At 43.6% G+C, this 25,899-nt stretch overlaps 1 protein-coding gene across 2 annotated transcripts in view; it reads left to right on the top strand.

Moving 5' to 3' along the window:
* Positions 1-25,899, top strand: part of myh14 (myosin, heavy chain 14, non-muscle) — a 73,266-nt gene that overhangs the window by 37,550 nt on the left and 9,817 nt on the right. For both annotated transcript variants that reach the window (XM_084053395.1, XM_084053396.1), the window contains exons 12-39: positions 1,193-1,407; positions 1,679-1,831; positions 2,275-2,448; positions 3,039-3,212; positions 4,063-4,177; positions 6,523-6,728; positions 7,550-7,671; positions 8,047-8,116; positions 9,265-9,425; positions 10,496-10,604; positions 10,767-10,898; positions 11,520-11,726; positions 12,288-12,425; positions 12,739-12,862; positions 13,093-13,264; positions 13,365-13,577; positions 14,430-14,574; positions 15,468-15,674; positions 16,731-16,835; positions 17,134-17,286; positions 20,147-20,395; positions 20,754-20,867; positions 21,086-21,184; positions 21,839-22,051; positions 22,793-22,954; positions 23,681-23,809; positions 24,224-24,312; positions 25,015-25,138. In XM_084053395.1, the coding sequence (XP_083909521.1) occupies positions 1,193-1,407; positions 1,679-1,831; positions 2,275-2,448; positions 3,039-3,212; positions 4,063-4,177; positions 6,523-6,728; positions 7,550-7,671; positions 8,047-8,116; positions 9,265-9,425; positions 10,496-10,604; positions 10,767-10,898; positions 11,520-11,726; positions 12,288-12,425; positions 12,739-12,862; positions 13,093-13,264; positions 13,365-13,577; positions 14,430-14,574; positions 15,468-15,674; positions 16,731-16,835; positions 17,134-17,286; positions 20,147-20,395; positions 20,754-20,867; positions 21,086-21,184; positions 21,839-22,051; positions 22,793-22,954; positions 23,681-23,809; positions 24,224-24,312; positions 25,015-25,138 (4,274 nt within the window). The remainder of the gene's footprint in view (positions 1-1,192; positions 1,408-1,678; positions 1,832-2,274; positions 2,449-3,038; positions 3,213-4,062; positions 4,178-6,522; positions 6,729-7,549; positions 7,672-8,046; positions 8,117-9,264; positions 9,426-10,495; positions 10,605-10,766; positions 10,899-11,519; positions 11,727-12,287; positions 12,426-12,738; positions 12,863-13,092; positions 13,265-13,364; positions 13,578-14,429; positions 14,575-15,467; positions 15,675-16,730; positions 16,836-17,133; positions 17,287-20,146; positions 20,396-20,753; positions 20,868-21,085; positions 21,185-21,838; positions 22,052-22,792; positions 22,955-23,680; positions 23,810-24,223; positions 24,313-25,014; positions 25,139-25,899) is intronic.

The raw sequence follows: 25,899 nt of genomic DNA, 5'->3' as shown, positions 1-25,899 counted from the left end.
CCAGCCCGCCTCAAAGAAAAACGAAATGCCGCCCCCCAAAAAATATATATATTTACATTCTAAAAGGCTGCCATATGTTAATGGTTTTGGTAAATATGTTAATGGTAAATATTGAACTCGACTCCAATTAATAGTAATTAATATTTACTCAAATGTTTTATGTTTATAATGTAACAGTGAAACAGTCAACCTTGAGTCCATATTTATAACCTAATGCAATGTGTTTGATCAGTGACCTATGGAGTGGTGCATATCAGACAAGATAAGATACTGTCTAAATGTATAGGCTCATTTAAAAGTTGATACGGCATTGACGTGGATTGTTTTATGCAAGTAATCTTTTTATTATAAGGCCAGAGTACACCAGAGTGACCTATTTGCCCTTTTGGGACACTAATAAAGACCTTGACCTTGAGAGTGATACAGTACAGTACAGCTGTAAAAAAAAAAACTGAAAATTATTGTTGTGAAGACAAGTACCTTATTGTAGTAAGGTACTGACTACCAAATTCATGTAGTTTTAACATAATTCAGCACCATGTGTTTCACGTTTCAATTCAATTGTACAATGTGTGGCCCTTCACTCACTTTATCGAAGTCAGTATGGCCCCCTGGAAATAAATCTTGCCCACCCCTGGTATATATGCAAATATATAGATTTGCACAAACAACAGCTGTGCTATTATCAGACCCTGTCGTGTTAACTGTGGGTGTTAGTTCATAGCCTATTTGTTCTAACAGTTGTGCTAAACAACATGTTTTTAATTTAACTCTTTGTTAACTCTAATGTGTAATCTCACTTTGGTAAATAGATGCTTTGTAACAAGTCTTAGTTTGTAGATGACACAGTGAATCCATTTAACTTAACCACTTAAGCGCTATAAACTTTATGATACGATGAATTGCAAAAATAAATAGCTGACCTACAAGCAAGTTGTGAGCTTGTAATGCCTACATGCACAAAATAGGGGCGCCAGGTTGAAAGTGTTTAATTAGAACAGTGTTAAAAATGCACATGAAAGAAATCAGATCATTACTCTAGTCTACACTGTATAAACATCAGCTACTGTTGAATGCAATCCCAATATTAAATGGTTTCTTTCTTGTATTGTTCAAATGTCTCTGTCTGTCTGTCTGTCTGTCTGTCTGTCTGTCTGTCTGTCTGTCTGTCTGTCTGTCTCTCTCTGGATAGCCATGTTGAAGGTGATCTCTGCCGTGCTCCAGTTTGGGAACATCTCCTTCACCAAGGAGAAGAACCAGGACCAGGCCTCCATGCCTGATGACACGGCGGCGCAGAAACTGTGTCACCTACTGGGCATCAGTGTGTTGGAGTTCTCCAGAGCCATCCTCACCCCCAGGATCAAAGTAGGACGAGAGTATGTCCAGAAGGCCCAGACCAAAGAACAGGTGAGTCTGTCAGTCTTGTGGATCTTGATCGATCTGTCTGTCTGTCTGTCTGTCAATCTGAAAGAACAAGTGAGATCTGTCTATCAATCTTGAACTATCTATCGATCGATCTATTTATCAGTCAATCTCAATCTATATAACTCTTGATTTAACTTCCCCCCTCCTTTCTCCACCTCTCTTGGATTCTCTCTCTCTCGCTCTCTCTCTCCCTCTTTCTTCCTCTCTCTCTGTCATTGTCTCTCTCTCTCTCTCTCTTCCTCCCTCGCTCCAGGCTGACTTCGCTATAGAAGCTCTGGCTAAGGCTACATATGAGCGTCTGTTCAGATGGCTGGTCCACAGAATCAACAGAGCTCTGGACCGCAGACAGAGACAGGGAGCGTCTTTCATCGGCATCCTGGACATCGCTGGCTTTGAGATCTTCCAGGTGTGTGTGTGTGTGTGTGTGTGTGTGTGTGTGTGTGTGTGTGTGTGTGTGTGTGTGTGTGTGTGTGTGTGTGTGTGTGTGTGTGTGCGTGTGTGCGCACACTGTATGTCTGTTTGTTGTATGAGTATCACATGTATGCATGTGCTATATTGTTGCTGTCGGGCAGAAACCTTGTATCTCTAATTCTCCATATTTAACGTTTTATGACTTTTTCTTTTTTGTAAATGAACGCCCCACTTCATCACAAAAGTAGTGCATGCAAAGTGCATGCTATTTTCACTGCTTAACTTTATTATTATTATTATTATTTGTAAACAATAAGAAAGGAACGGTTTGGGACATACAAGGTTTCCACCTGACAACAACAACAACGATGAAGAGTTTTTAAATGTTAACGTCCATGAATGAACGACAGTGTTTCTCTTCCCGTGTTCTGGCTCCAGTTCAACTCCTTTGAGCAGCTGTGTATCAACTACACTAACGAGAAGCTGCAGCAGCTGTTCAACCACACCATGTTCATCCTGGAGCAGGAGGAGTACCAGAGGGAGGGCATCGAGTGGAACTTCATCGACTTCGGCCTGGACCTCCAGCCCTGCATCGACCTCATAGAAAGACCGGTACGCACTGGTTCTTCTCATGAAAGCGTTCACACGGCAGCCGATATGCTGCCGCGTTAAATGGTCAGATGGGTGGGCCGCGGGCATTTTCAGAGCATGTTTGTTTTAACCCATTAAGACCTGAAGCCAATTCTTCTAAATCCCAACAGTTTTCTGAAACACTTATGTTGCTATAATATCAGTGGTTCTCAAACTTTTTCATGTCAAGAACCCCCAAAATTATATGTATTTGGCCCCCATCTCAAACTATTTAGTTCATAAAATTGGTCCACACTAATGCTCATTATGATATGGTACCATTTGTGTCTACCTGGTCTGTGTCTCAGAGGACTGAGCTGTGGACAGTTCAGAAACCCACCTCGGTGCCTACCAATTGTGCGGACCAAAAAATATATATACATATATATATATATATATAGTTGTATTACATCCAAAAAGTACAAATGTGATGCCCTCTGGGATTGTTTTGAACATACAGTATAATTAGATTGTGGTTATATACCTTTTGATTTGCATATATGCTATTTGGCACTTACTGTACATATCACTAACTGGGCCTTTAACGTCGCTGCTCCTCCCTACCTGTGTAGGCCCACCCACCTGGCGTGCTGGCCCTATTGGACGAGGAGTGCTGGTTTCCACGGGCAACAGACCGCTCCTTTGTGGACAAGCTGTCCGCAGAGCAAGGCGGCCATCCTAAGTTCTTTAAACCTCGGCAACCACGGATGGAGTCTGACTTCTCCATCATTCACTACGCTGGCAAGGTAGACCTTGTTTATGAAGACTTTCTTTTTTTAAAGACTATTAAAATAGCGGATCTGCAAGCTCACGAGTGACGCGCCATGAGCTTTTAGATTGGCTATTTTCACTATGTTTGTGCGACACTCTTGTATGATGAACTATGGCATTAATTTACGAAAAAAACATAAAAAGTTATAATAGGGAGATACAAATGATGTGGCCAGGCAGGAATCGAACCAGGGACTAGCTGTCAGGCATTAGAGCCCATGTAGTATGTGGCCTAACCACTCAGTTATCGGGTCGCCCTTATAAAGATTATTCCAAAGCTACAATCCCCAACCTTTTTTTGTGTGTGTGAATAAAACATTATTTTGAGCAATCTGTATGGTAGAGTATGTTAATACAATATAACTAACACAACTGCTGTGGTTGTAGTTCATCTACCTGCTCTTCTGTTGAGAAATGTATATCCTGTGGTCAAGTAGGACCCCTACTGGTTGACACGTGGTATTTAATGCAAGAAGATCAAAAGGCACATACCACATATAGGATCTAATGCAGCCTGACAACGCGTCGCAGATTCGAATCTGCCGTACTATCAATGGGGCAGAAAAGCCCCAAAAATATATTTAAAAAAAATACTGTGTGATTTCTTTCCCTATCAGTGATGCTCCAAATTATTTTGCTAAATTAAATCTGTAGTTCAATAATTGTCTCAATTATAAAATACTAGAAAAAAAGCATCCTTCATGTGTTTGGCTGCTTCCTACCTGAAAGCCAAACACACAAACAGGGCTTGCTGATTATAGTAGTAAGATATGCCTGAAAATAATTATTATAAATAATAATCTCCTCTCCTTGTCCCGCCCCCAGGTGGACTATAAGTCAGATGATTGGTTAGTGAAGAACATGGATCCTCTTAATGACAATGTGGCATCTCTCCTTCACCAATCCTCTGATCACTTCATCTCTGAACTCTGGAGAGAGGGTAAGATATGATATGAGAATATAAGATAATATGAGAAAAATATTATCACTATTCATTTATGAAATCATGGTTCAGGGAAGCAGCAAAGCAAAAGCAACAGGAAAAAACATAGAATAAATAATATTGAATATATTTTCACCGACAGAATAATCACATCTTAAGTCAAAGTGTATTTTTGTTGCAATTTATCTAATCTCTAATATTATTTAAAACCTTTGTCTCCCGGTTCAGCTCGTATTAACACTTTGTTTATCTCCCCTCTCTCTCTCTATCAATCAACTACTTCCACTCGCTGCGTGCTCATCGCTCTGTCTCTCTCCCTTCTCGTTCTCTCCTCTGTCCGCTTGCATTCACCTCTCTCTTTTTCTATTGTGTTCTATTCTTTCTTCCTTTTTGCCAATGCGGTGTAAACTTGAGCTTCTTCTCTTCTCTTCTTTTCTCCTCTCGATCATTCCTCTTTCCTTTCTTCTTTCATTTTGCTCTCTAATCTTAACTTCTTTATCTCTCTCTCTCTCTCTCTATTGCACTCTGTGTGTATTCCTCTTTCCTCCTGTGGTCTCAGACATTCAGACTCTTCCTCGTGTCTACTTCTTTGACTCCTATGCCACGCTACAAGCTAATGGCTCCGACAGTAGGTTTCTCTCCTCCTTATTAAGCCTAATTTAAACTTCGTCGCACAGCCACGTCACTTGACGTAGAAAAAAAATAATGTTCTTCAGTTCAAAATCAGTCATAATCAGTGGCAATGAAGTATAAATTAGCGACTCCTTCTGGCTTCCCCATTCCTCCTTCATTCTTTGTGTGCCCAGCTTTGGAATGGCGTGCCTTGTTTCTTTTATTTTGTGTTTGTTCATTAGTTAGCGTTTGTATCATCACTATTCGCCATTCATATTCTTAGCTGCCATCTTGTCTGTTTGCTCTTTGCTCTGTGTTGTTTGTAGTGCAGTGGTGTGTTTGTGTGATGTAGCTCAATTACTTCAAGATCAGATAAATGTCACCTTGTTTCTTTAGAACAGGGGTTGGATATTTACTCACAACCCATAAAAACACAAAATCGTTCACAATCCTTTTTTTGGGAAACACTGCTTCAGAATTGAGCCTAGCATACATATCAAGATAACTTCACATCATAAGCAGTCTCTCAAGGCAGACATGTTGGCTCCCACAATTTCCAAACGCTTCTGCCTGAGTCTGTACTTGGGTAGCTATGAAAATGAGTTTTAAAAAAAAGCAGATTTCATGTAAATTCCCCACTTTTGTTTCGCCTTTGCAGTCACGCAAAATATACTCCTAGAAAGATACCAAATTAGTCAAAGCTTGGCTAGCTGCTTAGCAGAAATGGAAATTCTAATATTATATATTATATTTTAAAGACTAATGTGCTTTTTTTGTGCATTATCCATTAACATAATATTGTCCCTCTGAAATAAATACACAAATAAAGTAAGATATTTAAAAAATCATTAATTTTCATGAACATGATTGGTCGAATACCCTTCCGTTCTGAAGGGCAGATGACAGCTACCTGCAATTACAGACTCTCTGTAGCATTCACAGAATGTGGGAGAGATAGTCTGGTTTGAAAGACTACAGTGTAGTCTCTACAATGTAGTCACTACATCATACACGTTGCATTCAGGAGGATCACACACACACACACACACACACACATACACACACACACACACACACACACACACACACACACACACACACGCGCACAGTCAACTCCTGAGAGTAAATTTAACTCTGCGAGTGTGAATGGAGCCAAATGGTTCCATTTAGTTCCATTATTAGTTCTATTTGTACACGCTGGGGACCCCCTGGAACGCCCTCAAGGACCCCTGGGGGTCCCCTGGGGGTCCCCGGACTCCACTTTGAGAACCGGTGGTTGTACATTGTGTGTTGTGTGATCCTGAATGGTGTCCGGATTCCGTCTTCTATCACTTCAGCATCGCCACACACACACACACACACACACACACACACACACAGAGAGACCACAGCAGGGGAGTTTGGCAAACAGGTCTGTCTCCACATTGGCTCCAAAGGCCTGGGGCGACAGACAGTGTCTGTTGTCAGTTCTCACACAATGTATGTGAAACGATGGTGTGGAACAAACATGGCGTCCCGCAGAGCAGACTCTGCTCCTTCCAAACCCAGTTTTGCCAAACACTCTATGTCTGTCTGTTGTACTTGATGAAACACAGATTGATTAATTACTATCGATGTTGTAACTGAGAAATGCACCTTCATTCTGTGTGTGTGTGTGTGTGTGTGTGTGTGTGTGTGTGTGTGTGTGTGTGTGTGCGTGTGCGTGTGCGTGTGCCTGTGCGTGCGTTCAGTGGAGAGGATTGTGGGTCTGGACCAGGTGTCCTCGGGGGAGAACAGCGCCCCGCTCCCGTTCGGAGCGGCCGGTCTGAAGACCAAGAAGGGAATGTTCCGGACGGTGGGACAGCTCCACAAGGAGTCCCTCACCAAGCTGATGGCCACGCTGCGGAACACCAACCCCAACTTCCTGCGCTGCATCATCCCCAACCATGAGAAGAGGGTGAGAGAGAGAGAGAGAGAGAGAAAGAGAGAGAGAGAGAATTCTTATACTAAAGCAGTGGTTCTCAACCTGTAGTACAGGGACCACTGGTGGGCCGTGAGGACATTGCAAGTGGGCCCCCAAATGATTGTAAAAAAAAATCTATAATTGATCATAATATAACATTCATATTTTCAAAATGTTTACTGATGAATTAAAGTATACTATGTGAGTTCCACTGATTTAAGCCAGAAGAACGCAATTGTTCTGAAAATGCTCGTGGCCCACCCATCTCACCACTTTGGCTGCCATGTTAAGTGGTCAGATGTGTGGGCCGCAAATGCAGCAGATTTGAAGTGGAAATACACTTTATACAGTGTGTGTTTCCAGTTCAAATCTGCTGCTCGGAAGCTATGGGAAAATACAGGAACAGGAAAGACAAGTGCCACCTTCCAGGAAACCCCAGGCTAGAGTTGAGGGCAGAAAGAAGGAGAGAGGATGGAAGTAGGAGAGAGAAAGGGGGGGGGAGGAGGAGGAGGAGTATCGATGGAAGGAAAGGATGAGTGAATGAAAGATAAAGGGCAGTTGGAGGATAAAGGGAGGCAATTGCAGTTGTGTTGTTAGAGCGAGCATAACAATTGACTAACATTTCTCCCCCACTCTCTCTCTCTCTCTTATCCCTCTCCCTCTATGTCAACCTCCCTTTCTCTTTTTCTCTGCTTTCCCTCTTCTACATCCATCCCACCATCCACCACCCCCTCCATCTCTTTCTCCCCTCTTTCCTTTGTCACTCGTGTCCCCTCTCTTCCTCTCTGTCTCTGTCCCTCTCTGTCCCGCACCAGGCTGGTAAGCTGAGTCCTCATCTGGTCCTGGACCAGTTGAGGTGTAACGGTGTCCTGGAGGGAATCCGTATCTGCCGGCAGGGCTTCCCAAACCGCATCCCCTTCCAGGAGTTCAGACAGAGGTACGACTGTGTGTGTGTGTGTGTGTGTGTGTGTGTGTGTGCGCCATCAGCTGATGACTGCTCAGATGGTTATTATGAGCACTGGGGGTGGGGGGTTAGGGGTTAAGTGTCTTCCTCAGGGACATATCGACACATAGGCCGTGGCCGTGAGGTGAACCAGTGACCTTCTGATTAACAGAAGGTCGCTCTGTCCACTAAGCAAGGCTGTGTATGTGTGTGTCTCTGTGTGCGTGCGTTCGTGTGTGCATGTATGTGTGCATGTAAATTACAGTATTTTCTGACCGACACACTATGTCACATGTGCATGGGCAAATCTCTCAGTTCATGGTGTGGTTTATCTCTGTCACAAACACCATATACACATTTACATTCCAGGTATGAGATCCTGACGCCCAACGCCATTCCTCGCACCTTCATGGACGGAAAACACGCATCAGAGCTCATGGTGAGTGTCACACGTGTATCTGTTACACCACCGACATCCAGGCACTCACAGTGTGTGTTTAAGCAAATAGGAGTTTTGTCTTTCGCTTAACCACTTAAGACCTATATACAGTACTTCGTCATACGATGGATAGTGAAAATATAAGATCTAGCTTGTAGGTCTGCTATTTATTATCATTTGTAACATTTTGAAATCTTTGCAAAATGTGGGAAAATGTTGGCCTATAATGACATGCCCAAAAAAGGGACACCAGGTTGAAAGTTTTTAAGCTCACTTCAACATGATGGCTATTGGCATAAGAGAAATTGGGACATTTTAGCTACGTATGTCACAGAGACGTAATCGCAACGCAATAAAGATCGTGGTGGATCTAGTGTCCAATCCAGTGCACTGTCTGCTTCAAATAACTTTATTGACATTGTTAACCAGTCAGTGTCCTATCCGTCACCCAACCCGATCTCACACGACTTAGTATACATTGCCCGAAAATCCGTGCATAGCTGCCTCGCATCTCCCCCGTTGACTAAACCATTTTGGAGGCGCGCAGTCTCAAGGGAACTGGAGCCGTTCCCTGCGACGTTCCCTTGAGCCTACTCAGCGCCGTTTGAGTTATGTACCGATACAGAATACTCTTTATACAGATTGGTATTTACTTATTACAATAAGTCCCGGATTGTAGCTTTGAAGCCTCACTGTGGAGCAGGTTCCACAGATCTCTATTTCAGCTTTGTTATGGTGGCATCCGGTGTCTTATGTGGCACACTGGGGTCAAAAGCAGACGAACAGGACCGTCCACACTGACTCCATCCTCCAGTGTTTCACACAATCAGCAGCTGTTAACCCATGGTCCCACACACACACACACACACACACACACACACACACACATACACACACACACACACACACACACACACACACACACACACACACACACTATACGCAGTAAAATTCTGTGTGTTCATTTAACATTGGAGAGTATACAAATGTAACCAAATGGACCCGTGAGGGTCATTACAAGATCATTAAAGCCTTATTTCATAAATTGTGAAAATTGCCGAGCTTGTAGAAGTAGATTTGAAAAAGAAGACATTCAGAACATTACGGAACATTCAGAAAGTAACAGCGTACGTATGATGTGTTTGTAGATCAGTGCGTTGGAGCTGGACAGGAACCTGTTCCGTGTGGGTCAGAGCAAAGTGTTCTTCAGGGCCGGGGTCCTGGCCCACCTGGAGGAGGAGAGAGACCTGAAGATCACCGACACCATCATCCGCTTCCAGAGCGCCTCCAGGGGCTATCTGGCCCGCAGGTACGATCGATTATACAGTCATCAATTTCAGTTTGGATTCCACAGAAGCCACCACGTCTTCTATGGAAGCATGTTGCGCAGCGAAGATAGCCGATCTACAAACTCTCAATGCGTCGCTTGTAGATAGGCTATTTTTGGTTATTAATATAAGATTAAAGCATTTGAAGTGGTCAAACTACCAATGATTATGTTCAGAAGCATCTTCCATAAAATCTTCAATCCTCAATCTGTGATCTCTTCACCTGGTTGGCAGTATGTAGAACAGCAGGAACAATATTGCTAAAACATCATAATTTTGCATACTGTATTGTGTTAATATGTTTAGGAATCAGCTCTAGTGAAGGATGCTCCTTTCACACCGTTTGACAAATCACACATTAGGACTTGGTCATACAAACATTTTCAGTCATGAGCTTTTATTTTGCTTTAATCCATGATTATGATGAAAACCTAATTCATTTATCTCTGAGAGTGTTTAATGTAACCAAATGGATTTGGTTACTTTTTTTACACAAATGGATACACAAACATCCATTTAAAAGGCAATGGAGACATGTATTTATTCTTTAGGGGAATTAGTTTAAACTGTGTTTGATTTTAAACTGTATTTGTGGCATTTGGGGGCTGTAATAGGCTTGTTTGTAATGTTAGTAATAAGACCTATATTTTGATTTATGATGGGATCAAAAAGTTACAAATATATATTTTCCATCTACAAATCAAACATTTTAATAATATAAGTGTAAATAACTCACTTCAAATCTATGTTGGATTGGACCTTTAACAGGTGTGCTGTGGGGATTTGTTTTCAGTATGCCATTTGAAGCACTGGTTTAACAAACATATGAATTAACTGTTGTCTTAATTTAAAACTCCCTGCCTGTCTTGATTCGTTTTGCTGTATTAGTCCACCAGAGGATGTTCAAAGCGCCAAAACAAATTGCTCAATTATGCACACCTCTCAAAGTCCATACAGTACATGTACATGCTCATTTTCCACACACATTTCATGTATTTATTTTCTTTTCCTGTATTTATTGGTTGATTGCTGTATTTCTGTCACCGTTCAGGTCCTATCTAAAGAAACAACAGCAGCTCAGCGCTCTCAGAGTGATGCAGAGAAACTGTGCTGCCTACCTCAAACTCAGGAACTGGCAATGGTGGAGGCTGTTCACTAAGGTACTGAACGCATTAAATCATAGAGTAACATGTTTCACTTATAGGTACTGGACACATTACATTTTACAGTAACGTGTTTCATTAAGGTTGATAGAATATTAATACATTGCAATTTACTGCTAGCACTTAGGTGACCTTTGACCCTTACCCTGTGACCTCCAGGTGAAGCCCCTGCTGCAGGTGACCCGGCAGGACGAGGAGATCCAGGTCAGGGAAGCGGAGCTTAAGAATGCTAAAGACAAACTGGGCCTAGTGGAGCAGGACTATGTGGATCTGGACAGGAAACACACACAGGTCAAAACCCATACTGTAGCTTCTCTTTGGTATCCATAAGCTTGTTTACATGTTCTAACATCCTAGTTAACTGATTCTAATTCTGTTTCCAATTATAATGGTCATTTGAACTTCTTCCAATCCAATTTCAATTCATATTCCAATTTTCTTAATTCTAAAGTTCTGATTGCTATTCTGCTCCATATTTCAATTTGATTCATCATTTTGAATGTAGTGCTGTTCCATTTCTAATTAGTCCATACCCGCATTTTACACACACCGTCCATACAGGCTATGGGACTGCGCTGTGACTACAGATCTCATAGAACCATGGCATTGCTTTCCATCCGGCCAAGGGACCGCAACTGGGACACGACTACATTATACTGTTGCGAAAATGCTAATAAATGCTAATCAATTTGGGAAAGTGAAGAATCAACTTCCTCACTCCACTTCCTCACTCGGCAATGGTCAATGCCCATCTGCTAGTTCAGATTGATTGGTCAACTCAGAAGAGAAAAATGGATCAGGACGGACTGACAGAGTTTTGTTCCCTTCGATATGATGTTGATACGGATTCTAATTCCAATTCCCCAATCAATTCCAATTCTAATTTCAATCCTCTGTGTGTTTCACGTGCAGCTGATCGAGGAGAAAGCGGTGCTGGCTGACCAGCTGCAGGCGGAGGCCGAGCTGTTTGCCGAGGCGGAGGAGATGCGGGCCAGGCTGGCCAGTAGAAAGCAGGAGCTGGAGGAGGTGTTGGGCGAGCTGGAGAGCCGATTGGAGGAGGAAGAAGAAAGGGGCACGCAGCTGACGAATGAGAAGAAACGAATGCAGCAGCACGTGCAGGTTCGACCAATCACTGCTCTATATGTGTATGATCTGTGGTCTGGGTACGATGGGGAGGCCGAGTTTCTGGAGAAAATGACTAGGAATGAAAACATCACTGGGTTGAACCCCACAAAGGACACATCACAACGTTCAAGGTGGAACTTCATTGATCCTGTGGGAGAAATTCAGTTTCAGCTTCACCCAGCTGATAGCTGCTCAGCTGGTCATATTGAGAGCATGAGAGCGAGCAGTTAAGGGTTATATATCGTGCTCAGGGACACTTTCACACATAGACTTGGCGGGTAACCCTCTTATTCCCAGAAGGCCTCTCTACCCACTCATCTAATGCAGCCCCTACATCATGTGGAAATCATTTCTAAGTATCCTTGAGCCAGCCATGTAACATGAGTTAAAGTATACACAAATACCTTACTTAACTACTTAAACCCTATATTCGTCATCGATCGGTTCATTGATTGAGTTTTTAATAGCATAAATGTATGGTTGTTCTTTCCTAAAAAAACAAACATATTATTAATATCTCCTATCTTTGACTTGTTCCTCTCCTCTCCTCTCCAGGACCTGGAGGAGCAGCTAGAAGAGGAGGAGGGGGCCAGACAGCGTCTCCTGCTGGAGAAGGTGACTCTGGAGACCAAGGTGAAGAGTTTGGAGACAGACATGCTGAACACCGGAGAGCAGAGAGACCGACTCAACAAGGTAGAGTGTGCGTGTGTGTGTGTGTGTGTGTGTGTGTGTGTGTGTGTGTGTGTGTGTGTGTGCGTTTACGTAGTACCGCACACTTTAGTGTGGAAGGTTGAAAGTGGTTAAGCCATTGAACCCCAGCATGCCTATTCTGGCAAGCTCACAACGCGTTGTGAGCTTGTAGATCGGCTATTTTTGGCAAAGAAATCTGGTGTAGACCGAAGAAAGCGGTCAAAGTACAGTTGTAACTCAAGTTGGGTTCTCTAAGACAAGAGGGTTTTACTTTAAGTGGTTAATGGACTCCTCTGTTCCATTGTGTCCCCTCCAGGAGAAGAAGCAGTTTGAGGAGAGACTCAGCGAAGTGACCGACCAGCTGACCGAGGAAGAGGAGAAAACGAAGAGTCTTAACAAACTGAAAAATAAACAGGAGGCAAACATTGCCGACCTAGAAGGTAAACAGACTGATAATTGGAATTATTAGAATCAGAATCGAAATCCTTTTGAGTTCTACTTACCAAAAAATGTACTCTTGGTTGAGAGTTGAAATCTGATTTCATAATCCATGATTTAACTTTGTCCGACGGTGTGTGTGTGTTTGCGTGTATGTGCGTGCGCGCGTGTGTGTGTGTCTGTGTGTGTGTGTGTGGGTATGTGCGTGCGTGCGTGTGTGTGTGACCTGCAGAGCGTCTGAAGCGCGAGGAGCAGGGTCGGTTGGAGCAGGAGAAGTGGAGGAGGCGTATGGAGAGCGAGTCTCAGGAGGCGCAGGAGCAGCTGTCTGACCTGGGCCTCCTGGCTGCAGAGCTCCGAGGCAGCCTGGCTCAGAAGGAGAAGGACATCACCTCCCTACAGGGACGGTAAGGAGGATCACCCACACACACACACACACAAACAGGAACAAATAGATAAATATCAAACACTAGTATTTCACTGTCTCTTGCTTTGGTTCACCTTCAGGCTGGAGGAGGAGGGAGCGAGACGTGCGGAGGCGCAGCGCGCCCTGCGGGAGGCGCTGTCGCAGGTGTCGGAGCTGAAAGAGGAGGTGGAGAACGAGAGGGGGATGAGGGAGCGGGCGGAGAAGCAGAGGAGAGACCTGGGCGAGGAGCTGGAGGCCCTGAGGACGGAGCTGGAAGACACACTGGACACCACTGCTGCACAGCAGGAACTCAGGTAGAGAGACACAGAGAGAGAGAGAGCGAGAGGGGGGGGGGGATTGGGGAGGGGCATAATGACAGAGCGATAATGAGAGGGCGGGAGAGGATAAGAGAAAGGGGAGGGGAAACGGGCAGTGGTGGAAAAAGAACTCAAATGTTTTACTTAAGTAAAAGTATCAATACTGCAATGTAGAAGTACTCCGTTACAAGTAAAAGTCCGGAATTCTAAATTTACTTGAGTAAAAGCGTTGTGAGCTTGTAGATCGGCTATTTTCAAATAGCCTATGAGTAAAATAGGGCTAAAGTGGTTAATGTATGTTTCATAATATAATAATTTATATCTGAAAAGTAACTAGTAACTAAAGTTTTCAAATAATTGTAGTGGAGTAAAAGTACAATATTTGCCCCCGAGATGTAGTGGAGTAGAAGTAAAAGTATTGGAAATTGGGAATACTCAAGTAAAGTACAAATACCTCAAAATTTGACTTAAGTACATTACTCAAGTAAATGTACTTAGTTACTTTCCACCTCTGGAAACAGGGGGGGGGGGGGGAGAGGGAGCGGAGAGGAAGAGATGGTGGTAGGCGGACCCTACTCGATGGATGCTACTATTTATTTATACGTAGATTTATAGTTAGTTGCGCATGGGTGTCAAGCACCAAAAATAGCAGATCTACAAGGTCACAATACGTCGCACTGCGACGGTATAACTGTAGAATTAGGCTATAGAATTTCGGAGGAAGGAAGAGGTTTGGACATTTGCAAGCTTTCATGAATGGTCTTATTCACAAAATGGTTTCCTCTTTGCCTCTCTCCTCTCCTGTCCTCTCCTCTCCTGTCCTCTCCTCTCCTCCTCTCCTCTCCTCAGGTCTCGTAGGGAGGCAGAGTTGAGTGACCTACAGCGCTGTGTAGAGGAGGAGACGAGGAGACATGAAGCTCAGCTGTCTGAGCTCAGAGTCAAACACTGTGCTGCTATAGACAACCTACAGGAACAACTGGATAACAGCAAGAGAGTGAGAGACACACACACACGCACACGCTCACGCTCTCACACACACACACACACACACACACACACACACACACACACACACACACACACACACACTCACACTCACACTCACACTCATAGAAGAAGCATACCTTCTTTATAATTAATTAAAAGAAATATGAGAGCATAATTAACATTAACCAATGCTTAAAGGAGTAGTTCACCTGCCCATCTTTCGCCGCAGGCTGAAAACCCACCTCTTCAAGAAACACTACCCTTCCTCTTTGCCTGGCCTACTTTTTGTTAACTAGTTGTACGAACTATTGTTGTATTGTTGTACTGTTTTATTGGATCTTGTTTAGTCGATACACTTTTTGTATTAGTGCTCACTTGATTTTTTAGGTATACTCTTGGTTGCTTGTTTTTACGGGAAATGCACTTAAGACTTCTGGTGATTAGTAGTTTCGTTCCCTACCTATGTTGAATGCACTTATTGTCGCTTTGGATAAAAGCGTCTGCTAAATGACTGTAATGTAATGTAAATGTTCACCCAAAAAATGTTTTTTTTTGTTTTTGTCATTCCTAAGCCACTAATTTGATGATGGGCTGGAGACTCAAAGAGTCTCCTGCAATCTCCATGTATTGAAGGGTTCATGGGGTGTGTAATTGATTTTTTTGAAGTACTTTTTTGGGTGAACTACTCCTTTACGTGAATACAAAATACTTCTTGAAAAGTCAACAAAACTGAGTTTCTTCAATATTTATTACATTTCACCAAAATAAAAAAGGTGTCAGTTGCCTATTGTCTGATGGAAGAATAATATGAATTCCCTAAAGATATCATTTGTATAGTCGTATTAGTCTTGAACGGAGCATCCCTGTCCAGTACCGACCAACATGCATGTTCTGTTCCAGGCTCGTCAGTCTCTGGAGAAAGCCAAGACCGTCCTGGAGGAGGAGAGACTCAACCTGAGCTCCGAGCTCAAGACCCTGCAGGGGGGCCGCGTGGAGAGCGAGAGGGGCCGCAAGAGGGCCGAGGGCCAGCTGCAGGAGCTCACCGCTCGCCTGGCGCAGGCCGACAGAGAGAGAGAGGAGAGGGAAGAACGAGTGCACAAACTACAGGTATATACAGTACCACATGGTGGGACATGGTGGGACTGAGAATTGGCCTTTTATAAGCGTCAATGAGAATATTGATGAGATCTATTTCAAATTTCTCAACCTTTATATTTTTGTTTAAATGATATCTCAGCTGCAAATATCTGTAGAAAAGTGTAATGTCCATACATCTCTTTCTAGTTTTTGTTTTTTACATACTTTGATCATCATGAGATTTTTTAATGGCTAATCACCGTTACACCAGCAACGTAGTATCTTAAATGTGCTGCTTTATAATAATCTTCCAAGCATGGAAGAGACATGCATCCCTCATCTTTTGCTAACTGTAGCTAACCTTTTGAAACACACCCTACGTTTCCGACCTCTCCAAACCTGGAGATCAGTCGGTTCCAATTATCAAACTGTTTCTTTGGGATTTCTATAGGTAAAGACTGAAAAAGGAACAACAACCGTGGTAAAATGTTCATTCTTATGGTCCCTATTCGATCATGCATACCAAATATTAACGGTACCCATCTATTCAAATCTGTTTGTATTTCCTTTGTGATTGAGCCATAATTTACCTCATAAATGTTGACCAGATTCCTTGGTATATTAACCCCCAAATAGTTAATCTTCATCGCTTTTTAAACTAAATCCTGTCATTCTATTGTGAGGACATATGACAATCTGACGTAAAATACCCAGAATGTTTCGAGGGCTCGGCTTCAAAATCTCCGGATGGTCTCGGCCCGCCCTAAAACCTTGTGTTTTATGACTTAAGCACCTCTCTCATCAGGTGGACACCTGTCACTGCAGTGGAATGATAATTAACCACTTAAGCCCTATATATTGTCACACGGCATTATGTTGAAAATAGCACATCTACAAGCTCACATCGGTGATCGTATCACATTGTGTCCTGCAAGCTTTTAGATCTGCTATTTTTGAAAGTTGTATTTTAAGTAACATTTTAGAACATTTGCCTAGTGAATTAATCTCTCTCCTGCTCTCTCTCTCTCTCTCTCTCTCTCTCTCTCTCTCTCTCTCTCTCTCTCTCTGTGTTTTCCTCTGCTCCAGTGTGAGATAGAATCTCTGTCTAGCTCTCTGTCATCATTGGATTCTAAATCTCTACGTCTAGCTAAAGAGGCCAGCAGCCTGGAGAGTCAGCTCCATGACGCACAGGTAACACACACACACACACACACACACACACACACACACACACACACACACACACACACACACACACACACACACACACACACACACACACACACACACACACACACACACACACACACACACACACACACACACACACACACACACACACACACACACACACACAGGTGGTGAATAAGGTTTTTACAGTGGAATATGCGACCCATATGCGTAGGCATACACTCACCCACACCTTTTTACCAACGTGTGTCTCACCTCCTCTTCTCTCTCCTCTGTCTCTCTCCTGTGCGTCTCCCAGGAGCTCCTTCAGGAGGAGACGCGCCAGAAGCTGTCCCTAGGCTCCAGGGTGAGGGCCCTGGAGGAGGAGAGGAACGGACTGATGGAGAGAGTGGAGGAGGAGGAGGAGAGAGCCAAGGAACTCAACAGACAGATACAGACACTCACACAACAGGTGGGTGGGTGGATGGATGGATGAATACGTAGGTAGGTAGGTAGGTAGGTAGGTAGATAGATAGATGGATAGATAGATGGATGTAATTAAACAGGAGCTTTTCTAATAAATCTACAATGTAAATCTACATCCTAATGCTAATGCTAATATGTTAACCCATTGAGGCCTGAGGTTCCGATTCTGCAAAATGTCTTCTAAATCCTTAACGTTTTTCTGAAAAACCTATGTTTCTATATCAGTGGTTTTCAAACTTTTTCATGTCAAGGACCCCCAAAATTATATGTATTTGGCCGCGGACCCCCATCTCAAAAAATGTTGTTCCAGGGACCCCCCAGAAGCAAAGATTTGAGTTAAAAATGTTCGCTTTAAAACGATAAATATTCAAAGATTTGCACACATTTTCACGATTTTTCAAAAATAGCAGATCTACAAGCTCATAGCGCGGCACTCGGTGCCGCGATATGAGGTTGTATATCTGCTATTTTTGAATAGCCCAAAGTGTAAAATAATGCTTTTTAGCTCAAATCAAGAAGTGACACAGATGCGTTCCAGGTGTCAATGGGTTAAAACATTAATGTTAATTTAATATAAGTATGTTCATATCGCCAAGTAAAAAGTGTGTTATAAATTTCATGGCTCAAGGGGGCACGGTGGCGCAGTCGGTAGCGCTGTCGCCTCACAGCTAGAAGGTCCTGGGTTCAATTCCCGCCAGGGACGCTGTGGGCGCTGGGGGCGTGTTCTCTCCTCCACGTCATCGGCGCCCATACCCTAGGTGGGGTTGGCGAAAGGGCCTACTCTGTGTGGAGTTTGCATGTTCTCCCCGTGTCTCCTAGGGTAGTTAATACCCTCACAAAAACATGTAGTAATCCTGGTCACTATACTGCCTCCCCCTGGTCAGCCGGGGCGCCTGATGGAGGAGAAGGGAACTGGTTGGAATAACGTGTTCCTTCCACGCGCTATGTCCAACCAGGGAAACTCCCCCCTGTCGGGTGATAAGAAGCGGCCTGCTTGCTCCTCATGCATTGAAGGAGGCATGAGCTTCAGCTTGGGCTCTCCCTAGGCTGGCAGAGGGTAGGTAGTGCCCAGGATTACATAGGCAATTGGCACTGGGTGAAAAAATGTGGGTTACAAAATCGTGGGATAAAAATTAGTTAAAAAAAAAAAAAAAAAAAAAAAAAAAAATTTCATGGCTCAAAATGAAGGCACTTTGAAAGGCCCGGGTTTGAATCCCGGGTTGGAGGACATCAAAGTTATGCAGCTTTAAATTCACGAAGGTGGTCAAATTTGACTGCGCGAGCCCTGAAAATAATAATAACATACTGTATAATTAATATGTAAACAATAACTGTGTGTCTGTCTGTGTGTCTGTCTGATAAACAGATACATGCTGTGGTAAGGTCCAGCTTTTATCATCTAAGGCTGCTTGCTCAAATCAAGTCTGTGCTTTCTTCTAATGATTTTGAGCGTGCGCCATTCATGCTTTTATCCCCACACGTTTGGACTACTGTAATGCACTTTATGTTGGCTTAAAGGACAACTTTGTTTTTTTACAACCAAGATTTATATTTTATATTAAAGTAAATAAAAGATGAGTGTTATTCTTTTTTAATGTACTGCTTTCTACAGTTTTGGCAATTTTTGTGATATTTTTTACAGTGGGCGGGGGCATTCTGTCCGGTGGCTAAATATGCCTTTTTTACACTATAAAAAAGGTCCTGTGGTCTTTGATGGCCAGATGTGAGTTATTGGGGGCTAGAAGAGCTACTGTAAATAATAATAAAGAAAACACCGGGCTATTGTGTAAAAAAAGACACATTAAGCCACCGGACAGAATGCCCCCGCCCACTGTAAAAAAGATCGCGAAAATTGCTAAAACTATAGAAAGCAGTACATTTAAACATTTTAACACTCATATTTTATTTACTTTAATTACAATCTAAAACATAAACCTTGGTTGTAAAAAACTAAAGTTGTCCTTTAAATCACTTAATGGCCTGGCACCCATAGAGTTAAAAAATAATAGAGAGGGCACCGGATATCGCCTCCCATCCACTTGCATTGAGTTGTTCACCCAGCGCATGAGGCGAAATCACCCCTTCGTCCGGGTTGTGAAGTGTGATGATGGGCGAGGCCTATTTGGGGCCACTGTGACACGTTTTGCGTCACATCAGTGACGCGTTTTGCGTCACCTCGGTGCGCAGCAGCCCTGTGCGCAAGCTCGTGAGTCGAGCCCATTGGTCGAAACCGTTTTTGCTCGTTCATGTACAGTGGCCCCAGTCGTTTTGAGCTGCAGTACCTATGAATGGCCAGCATGTCCCAATGCGCTTCAATGCAACCACTTGGTTCTGGGGGCTTGCTGGCACCTCAGTATCTCTCTGAACTTCTAGAGGTGTAATACTCCCCCAAGGTCATTGCGGTCTACGGGCTAGTTGAAACTTGAGGTCCCTAAGTCAAGTTTAAAGACCAGAGGTGACCGAGCCTTTTCAGTCGCAGCCCCCATATTATGGAATGCGCTCCCCTCCCCTCCCATATCAAACTGGCCCCCACCATCGAGGCTTTTAAATCTCGCCTTAAGTCCTGCCTTTATACCTTGGCTTTTGATCCCGTTTGAGAGTTTCTGTGATCTATGTTTTGTGTCACTGTCTGCCGACGCTGCTGCGTCTTGTATTTTTTCCTATATTGTCTCCTTTTGTTGTTTATTTTTGTTTCTTATTTTGCTGTATGTCTTGCTGTTGTTTCTGTGTTTTTTTAGCTTACCCAGTGTATTTGATTTTTTGATTTTCTGTACAGCACTTTGGAAACCTTGAAAAGTTGTAAAATGTTCTATATAAATAAAGTGGATTGGATTGTCTCCCTGCAGCTTGCGGAGTTGCGTAAGCAGTCGGAGGAGGTGAACGTGGCGGTGGAGGCCGGGGAGGAGGCCAGGAGGAAGCTGCAGAGGGAGCTGGACGGAGCGCTGCAGCGGGAGAGGCAGAGGGAGGAGGAGAAGGAGAGGGTGGAGCGACAGAGGGAGAGGCTGAGGGAGGAGATCGAGGACATGACGCTGGCCCTGCAGAGGGAGAGACAGAACTGCAACGCCCTGGAGAAGAGGCAGAAGAAGTTTGACCAGGTGAGAGCGAACAGGGGGGGAGGGGGGGGGGTTTGAACCAGGGCTGTCCGGAGCTCGGCTCCAGAAGCCTCGCCACCTGCGCTCCTCCGGGACCTCTAGAACTAGGGTTCCCAAACTTTTCAGGCCATGACCCCTCAAAATGATCTGGGGAACCCACTTTTCAAGGTTTTAAGGTTTTCGTTATCATTCGTTATCAAATCTTAGTGTTTTGCCAATTGTTTGGGGGTCCGCTTTCAATAACCTCGCAGCCCAGCAGTGGGCCTCGGCCCACAGGTTGAGAACCACATAATAAACAACCACTGTAGAAGTACCTTTGAGCAAGTTATTTAAAGCCCAACTTGCCTGTTGTACCCGTCAGTGTTTGGCAGAGGAGAAGGCTGTGAGCGCTCGTCTGGCAGAGGAGAGGGACCGAGCCGAGGCCGACAGCCGAGAGAAGGAGACCCGCTCCCTGGCGCTGGCCAGAGCACTGCAGGTACGCATACACAGACACACGCACACGCACACGCACACACACACACACACACACACACACACACACACACACACACACACACACACACACACACACACACACACACACACACACACACACACACACACACACACACACACACACACACACACATGCATGCACTGTTCATTCTACTGATTGCAGTAAAAAGTGTGTGTCACTATTTCCCCACTATGTAGGAAGCTCAGGATCAGAGAGAAGAGCTGGAGAGATCCAATAAACAGCTGCGTCTGGAGATGGAACAGCTTGTCAACCAAAAAGACGATGTTGGCAAGAATGTAAGTAAAATCACTGTCACTGGCTAGGTAAAATATGTTGGGTCACAAAATAATATTTCATATAGTTCTCATAATTTCAAGTTACAAAGTCCAAATACATACATAATACAATACATATTTTTGACTATTTGTGGTTGCTCAAAATATCCATTTTAGTGTAATTTCAATGTAATTTATTTTGAAATGTAAACATTTCCTGGCGTACAGTGGCTATCCACCTCCTTGGAGTTAAGGAATCACAGCACATTTAATTAGGTTTTTTTTGCCAGAAGAAATTTAACTTGTGGAAAACAGATTCCCACAAGTTGATCTAACGTAGATTATCATGCTTTATTTATGTAGTTAGTTATTTAATTATTATGTTTTGTGATCAACTGTTTATAAAAAAATATAATTACAAAACAAACACAGTATAAACAGTAATAATGATCCCGAAAAACAACACAGCTATCAAATCAAATATATAACTGAAGAAAACGTGAAGGGAACAACAGAAACATCCACCACCAACCGCCCCATAGCCTAGAGACCAGGAAAAAAGGCAAAACAAACATGAACTCAACTTAACAGATTCTTAAGGATCAACGCAAATGGAAATCCATGAATTATCGTTAGCCTCCATGGCACCGTAACACGCCCATGTTTGTGTGTTAGGTCCATGAGTTGGAGAGGGGCCGGCGGGCGCTGGAGACGGAGGCCCAGACCCTGCGTGTTCAGACCCAGGAGCTGGAGGAGGAACTGGGGGAGGCTGAGAACTCCAGACTGCGTCTGGAGGTCACCCTGCAGGCTCTCAGAGCTCAGTTTGAGAGGGAGATCAGCACCAAGGAGGAGAAAGGAGAGGAGAAGAGGAGAGCCCTCAGCAAACAGGTACCATGTCACATCATTTAGTATAGAAGCGGGAAATATACTGCATGATAGTACTGTATATTGCCATGTAGTTGTGATGTCGTGTTGTGTGTCTTTTGAAACTGTATTGGTGGTCGTATATACAGTATGTGTGTCTTTTGAAACTGTATCTGTGGTAACCGTTGTGTATAGTATGTGTGTCTTTTGAAACTATATCTGTGGTCATATAGCGTTGCTGTCGGGTGGAAACCTTCAGGAAAGGGAAAAAAATACCTGTGTTCAAATCAATCTAATGTAGTTATTATTTAGTCGCTGTAATACTGTATAGTATTAACAAGCTTGTGTTAATACTATACAGAAATAGCTAAATGACTGGCTATTTTCCCTACTTTTGTGCGACACTCTTGTACAATGAACATGGTGGTCGTATACATAGATATAGAAACCTAGATACCTCATTGGCCGCTGCAGGTCATTGTTGTGACCTGTATCGCGGTCGGCATATTTGGGAAGGCACGCTTCCTGACTACTGGCCAATCACAGCGCGTCTTTTCCGGGACTTGTCAGAATGTAGTTGTATTAAAATATCCTGCTGTATTTGTATACAACTACATTCTGCCAAGTCCCGGAAATGACGCGCTGCGATTGGCCAGTAGTCAGGAAGCGTGCCTTCCCAAATAGGAGGCGCCTGTCTACCTTTAGACAGAAAGGTCGTATATGGGTCGAATGGTCGTATATGTGACGTTGTTTTGTGTGTTCCAGGTGAGGGAGTTGGAGGTTCAGCTGGAGGAGGAGAGGAGTCAGCGCTCCCAGGCTCTGTCTGTGAAGAAGCAGCTGGAGGCCGAGCTAGGGGAGGCCGAGGCCCAGGTGGAGGCAGCCAACCGCGGCAGAGAGGAGGGGCTCAAGCAGCTTCGCAGACTGCAGGTAGGGAACATGGGACAATCTGACACTATGTTAAAAGTCTGCTGTCTGCATATAACAACAGCTATTGTGTGTGTGTGTGTGTGTGTGTGTGTGTGTGTGTGTGTGTGTGTGTGTGTGTGTGTGTGTGTGTGTGTGTGTGTGTGTGTGTGTGTGGGGGGGGGGGGGGGTTTCTATGCATACCTGATATTCTGTCTAGGGGTGCGACAGTTAATCGAACTAATCGATTTAATTGATTATATTAAGTAATTGATGATCGATAATTTTATATAATATGACACATCACCTGGCTGCGAAGTTATATTGTAAAACAAATCCAATCAATCAACTATCAGTGGCAGTGAAAATAATGCAGTTTTGAAAGATCATTTTAAAGCATTTCTGCACTCTCTATATACTGAAAAGTATATAAAGAGTATATAGAGAGGTGTTCGAGAACCACAGCTAGCTTTGTGTCTGTGTCGATATTGGTCTGAAGCACTAGGGGGCACTGTGTTCAAGCTCAAGCATCCTGTACACACAATGAAAGAGGTGACATAATAATGACTAAATTGGGAGAAAAAGATGTAAACGATAATGATAATTGGCTACTCCAAATGTTGTGGGATTAAAAGACAAGCAAACAATAAAAACATAGAGTAACCTGACACAATAAACATAAGCCCAAAGGTTAATTTGTATGCCTTCACAGTGTGTTGTGTAAAGCTGTGGGTGTGTTTGTGCTGCCAGGGCCAGATGAAGGAGATGCTGCGGGAGCTGGATGAGACCAAGCTGGCCAGAGAAGAGGTTGTGGCTCAGTCTAAAGACAGTGAGAAACGCCTGCAGACGCTGGAGGCTGAACTGATACAACTCACTGAGGTGCGTGTGCGTGTGCGTGTGCGTGTGCGTGTGCGTGCGCGTGTGTGCGTGTGTGCGTGTGTGCGTGTGTGTGTGTGTGTGTTGGCTTGAAAACTATCTGAACATTAAGGAGTAATATCAGAATTTAATATAACAGCTTCATCTTGCACAAGTAGCTTAATAGAGCTTTTTAGTTCACATGGTAATGTTTTGCAGAATGGGGCCGTGTGTATTCCATGTACATCATGTATCCAATCTTGTGATTAATGTTGTGGACTCGTGGTTTCACCTGCTTGTGACGTGACCTTGCAGAGAGAGAGAGAGAGAGAGAGAGAGAGAGAGAGTGATAATAAACTGCTGTGTTTCTTTTTTTACCGGTCAGGATGTCCAAATTACCGGCCTAATGCAATCTCTGGTGTGTGTGTGTGTGTGTAGGAGCTGTCAGTGTCAGAGAGGCAGAGAAGACAAGCCCAGCAGGAGAGAGATGAGATTTCGGAAGAAATGATGAACAGCACTTCTGGAAAGTTAGTATCAGTGTTCAATTAAACCAAAATACCAATGTACTGTGTATATGTACTACACTGTGTATAATGAGTACCAATATACTGTGTATATGTACTAAACTGTGTATAATGAATACCAATGTACTGTGTATACTGTATGTACAAACATACTGTTATGCACTGACGTAGTATGTACCAGCTTACTGTGTACAGGTTCACATTTTGTTATTGTGCTAGCCTATCAGTGATAGGCTAGCACAATAACGAAATGTGAACCTGAGCTAAAAGTCTGGCATGTTTTCATTGTACTGTTGCTATCTCCACTCATATTGAGGATTTTTCTACCAAAAACTGTGTACGTATATACTGTATGTGTTAGCATTACTACAATTTTCAATTTAGGCATTTCACAGATGCTCTTATTCAGAGTAAGGTAATGCAGAGAGACAGTGTGGTGCCACAGTAAACTAGGATCACAAGTAAACCTAGCTTCAGTCTAAACAATATACTATCAAAATAATAATCTGTACATTACTGACTGTGTGTGTGTGTGTGTGTGTGTGTGTGTGTGTGTGTGTGTGTGTGTGTGTGTGTGTGTGTGTGTGTGTGTGTGTGTGTGTGTGTGTGTGTGTGTGTGTGTGTGTGTGTGTGTGTGTGTGCGTGCGTGCGTGCGTGCGTGCGTGCGTGCGTGCGTGCGTGCGTGCGTGCGTGCGTGCGTGCCAGGTCTGCTCTGAGTGAGGAGAAGAGGAGATTGGAGGCAAGGGTCGCCCAGCTTGAAGAGGAGTTAGAAGAGGAGCAGAGCAACTCTGAGTTGTCAGCAGAAAGACAGAGAAAGGCCGCACTGCAGGTATATACTCTATACTATAGAGTCTATAGTGCTTGGCAACGTGTCGCCACCGCGGGGGGCGTGGCATAGTAGCTGCAGACATACTGGTGGGGGTCAATGTTAAGTCAACCTGTTTATCCCCCACCAAGATGTCCGCCGCTCCAAATGACACTTGTTGACGCCCCCTTCAGGATTTTTTGCTACGCACTATATGCACACACTACACCCGTATATATCAGTGCTGTCGGGTGGAAACCTTGTATGTCAGTTTTCCTGTAAATATGCTTTTACTGCTCCTAGTATTGATGATTTCTTGTATAGTATTGTATGTCTTTATATGTCTTGATGAATTGAATACACAGGACCATAATGGAAACAAGCCCTCAGGGCTTTTTTGTGTTATCCTTTTAGCATTGTGTACCTTTTGCAAACTGTCAATAACTTATTCAATCAATCAATCAGTCAATCGATCAATCAATCAATCAAGTGGACTCGCAGCGCCATCTATAGTTCAATGCAATTAATTACAGACAGTTCCACAATCCTCATTCAATGCAAAAACACACTCTTATCATAATGTGAATGGTTATGTAAAGAATTTACAGTTGTTTTTACTGCCAAATGCTGCTAAAACAACATTAGCCAAAAATAGCCCATCTACAAGCTCACAACCCATTGCGTTGTGGCGCGTTGTGAGCTTGTAGATCGGCTATTTTTGGCGAAGAGATTTGGTGTAGACAGGGGGAAAAAAGGCTCAAGTAGAGAGCCACCTCAGGTCCAGT

The sequence above is a fragment of the Gymnoscopelus microlampas genome (assembly GCF_963454915.1).
Source record: "Gymnoscopelus microlampas genome assembly, chromosome: 3".
Lineage (NCBI taxonomy): Eukaryota > Metazoa > Chordata > Actinopteri > Myctophiformes > Myctophidae > Gymnoscopelus > Gymnoscopelus microlampas.
This window is presented reverse-complemented; position numbering and strand designations above follow the sequence as displayed.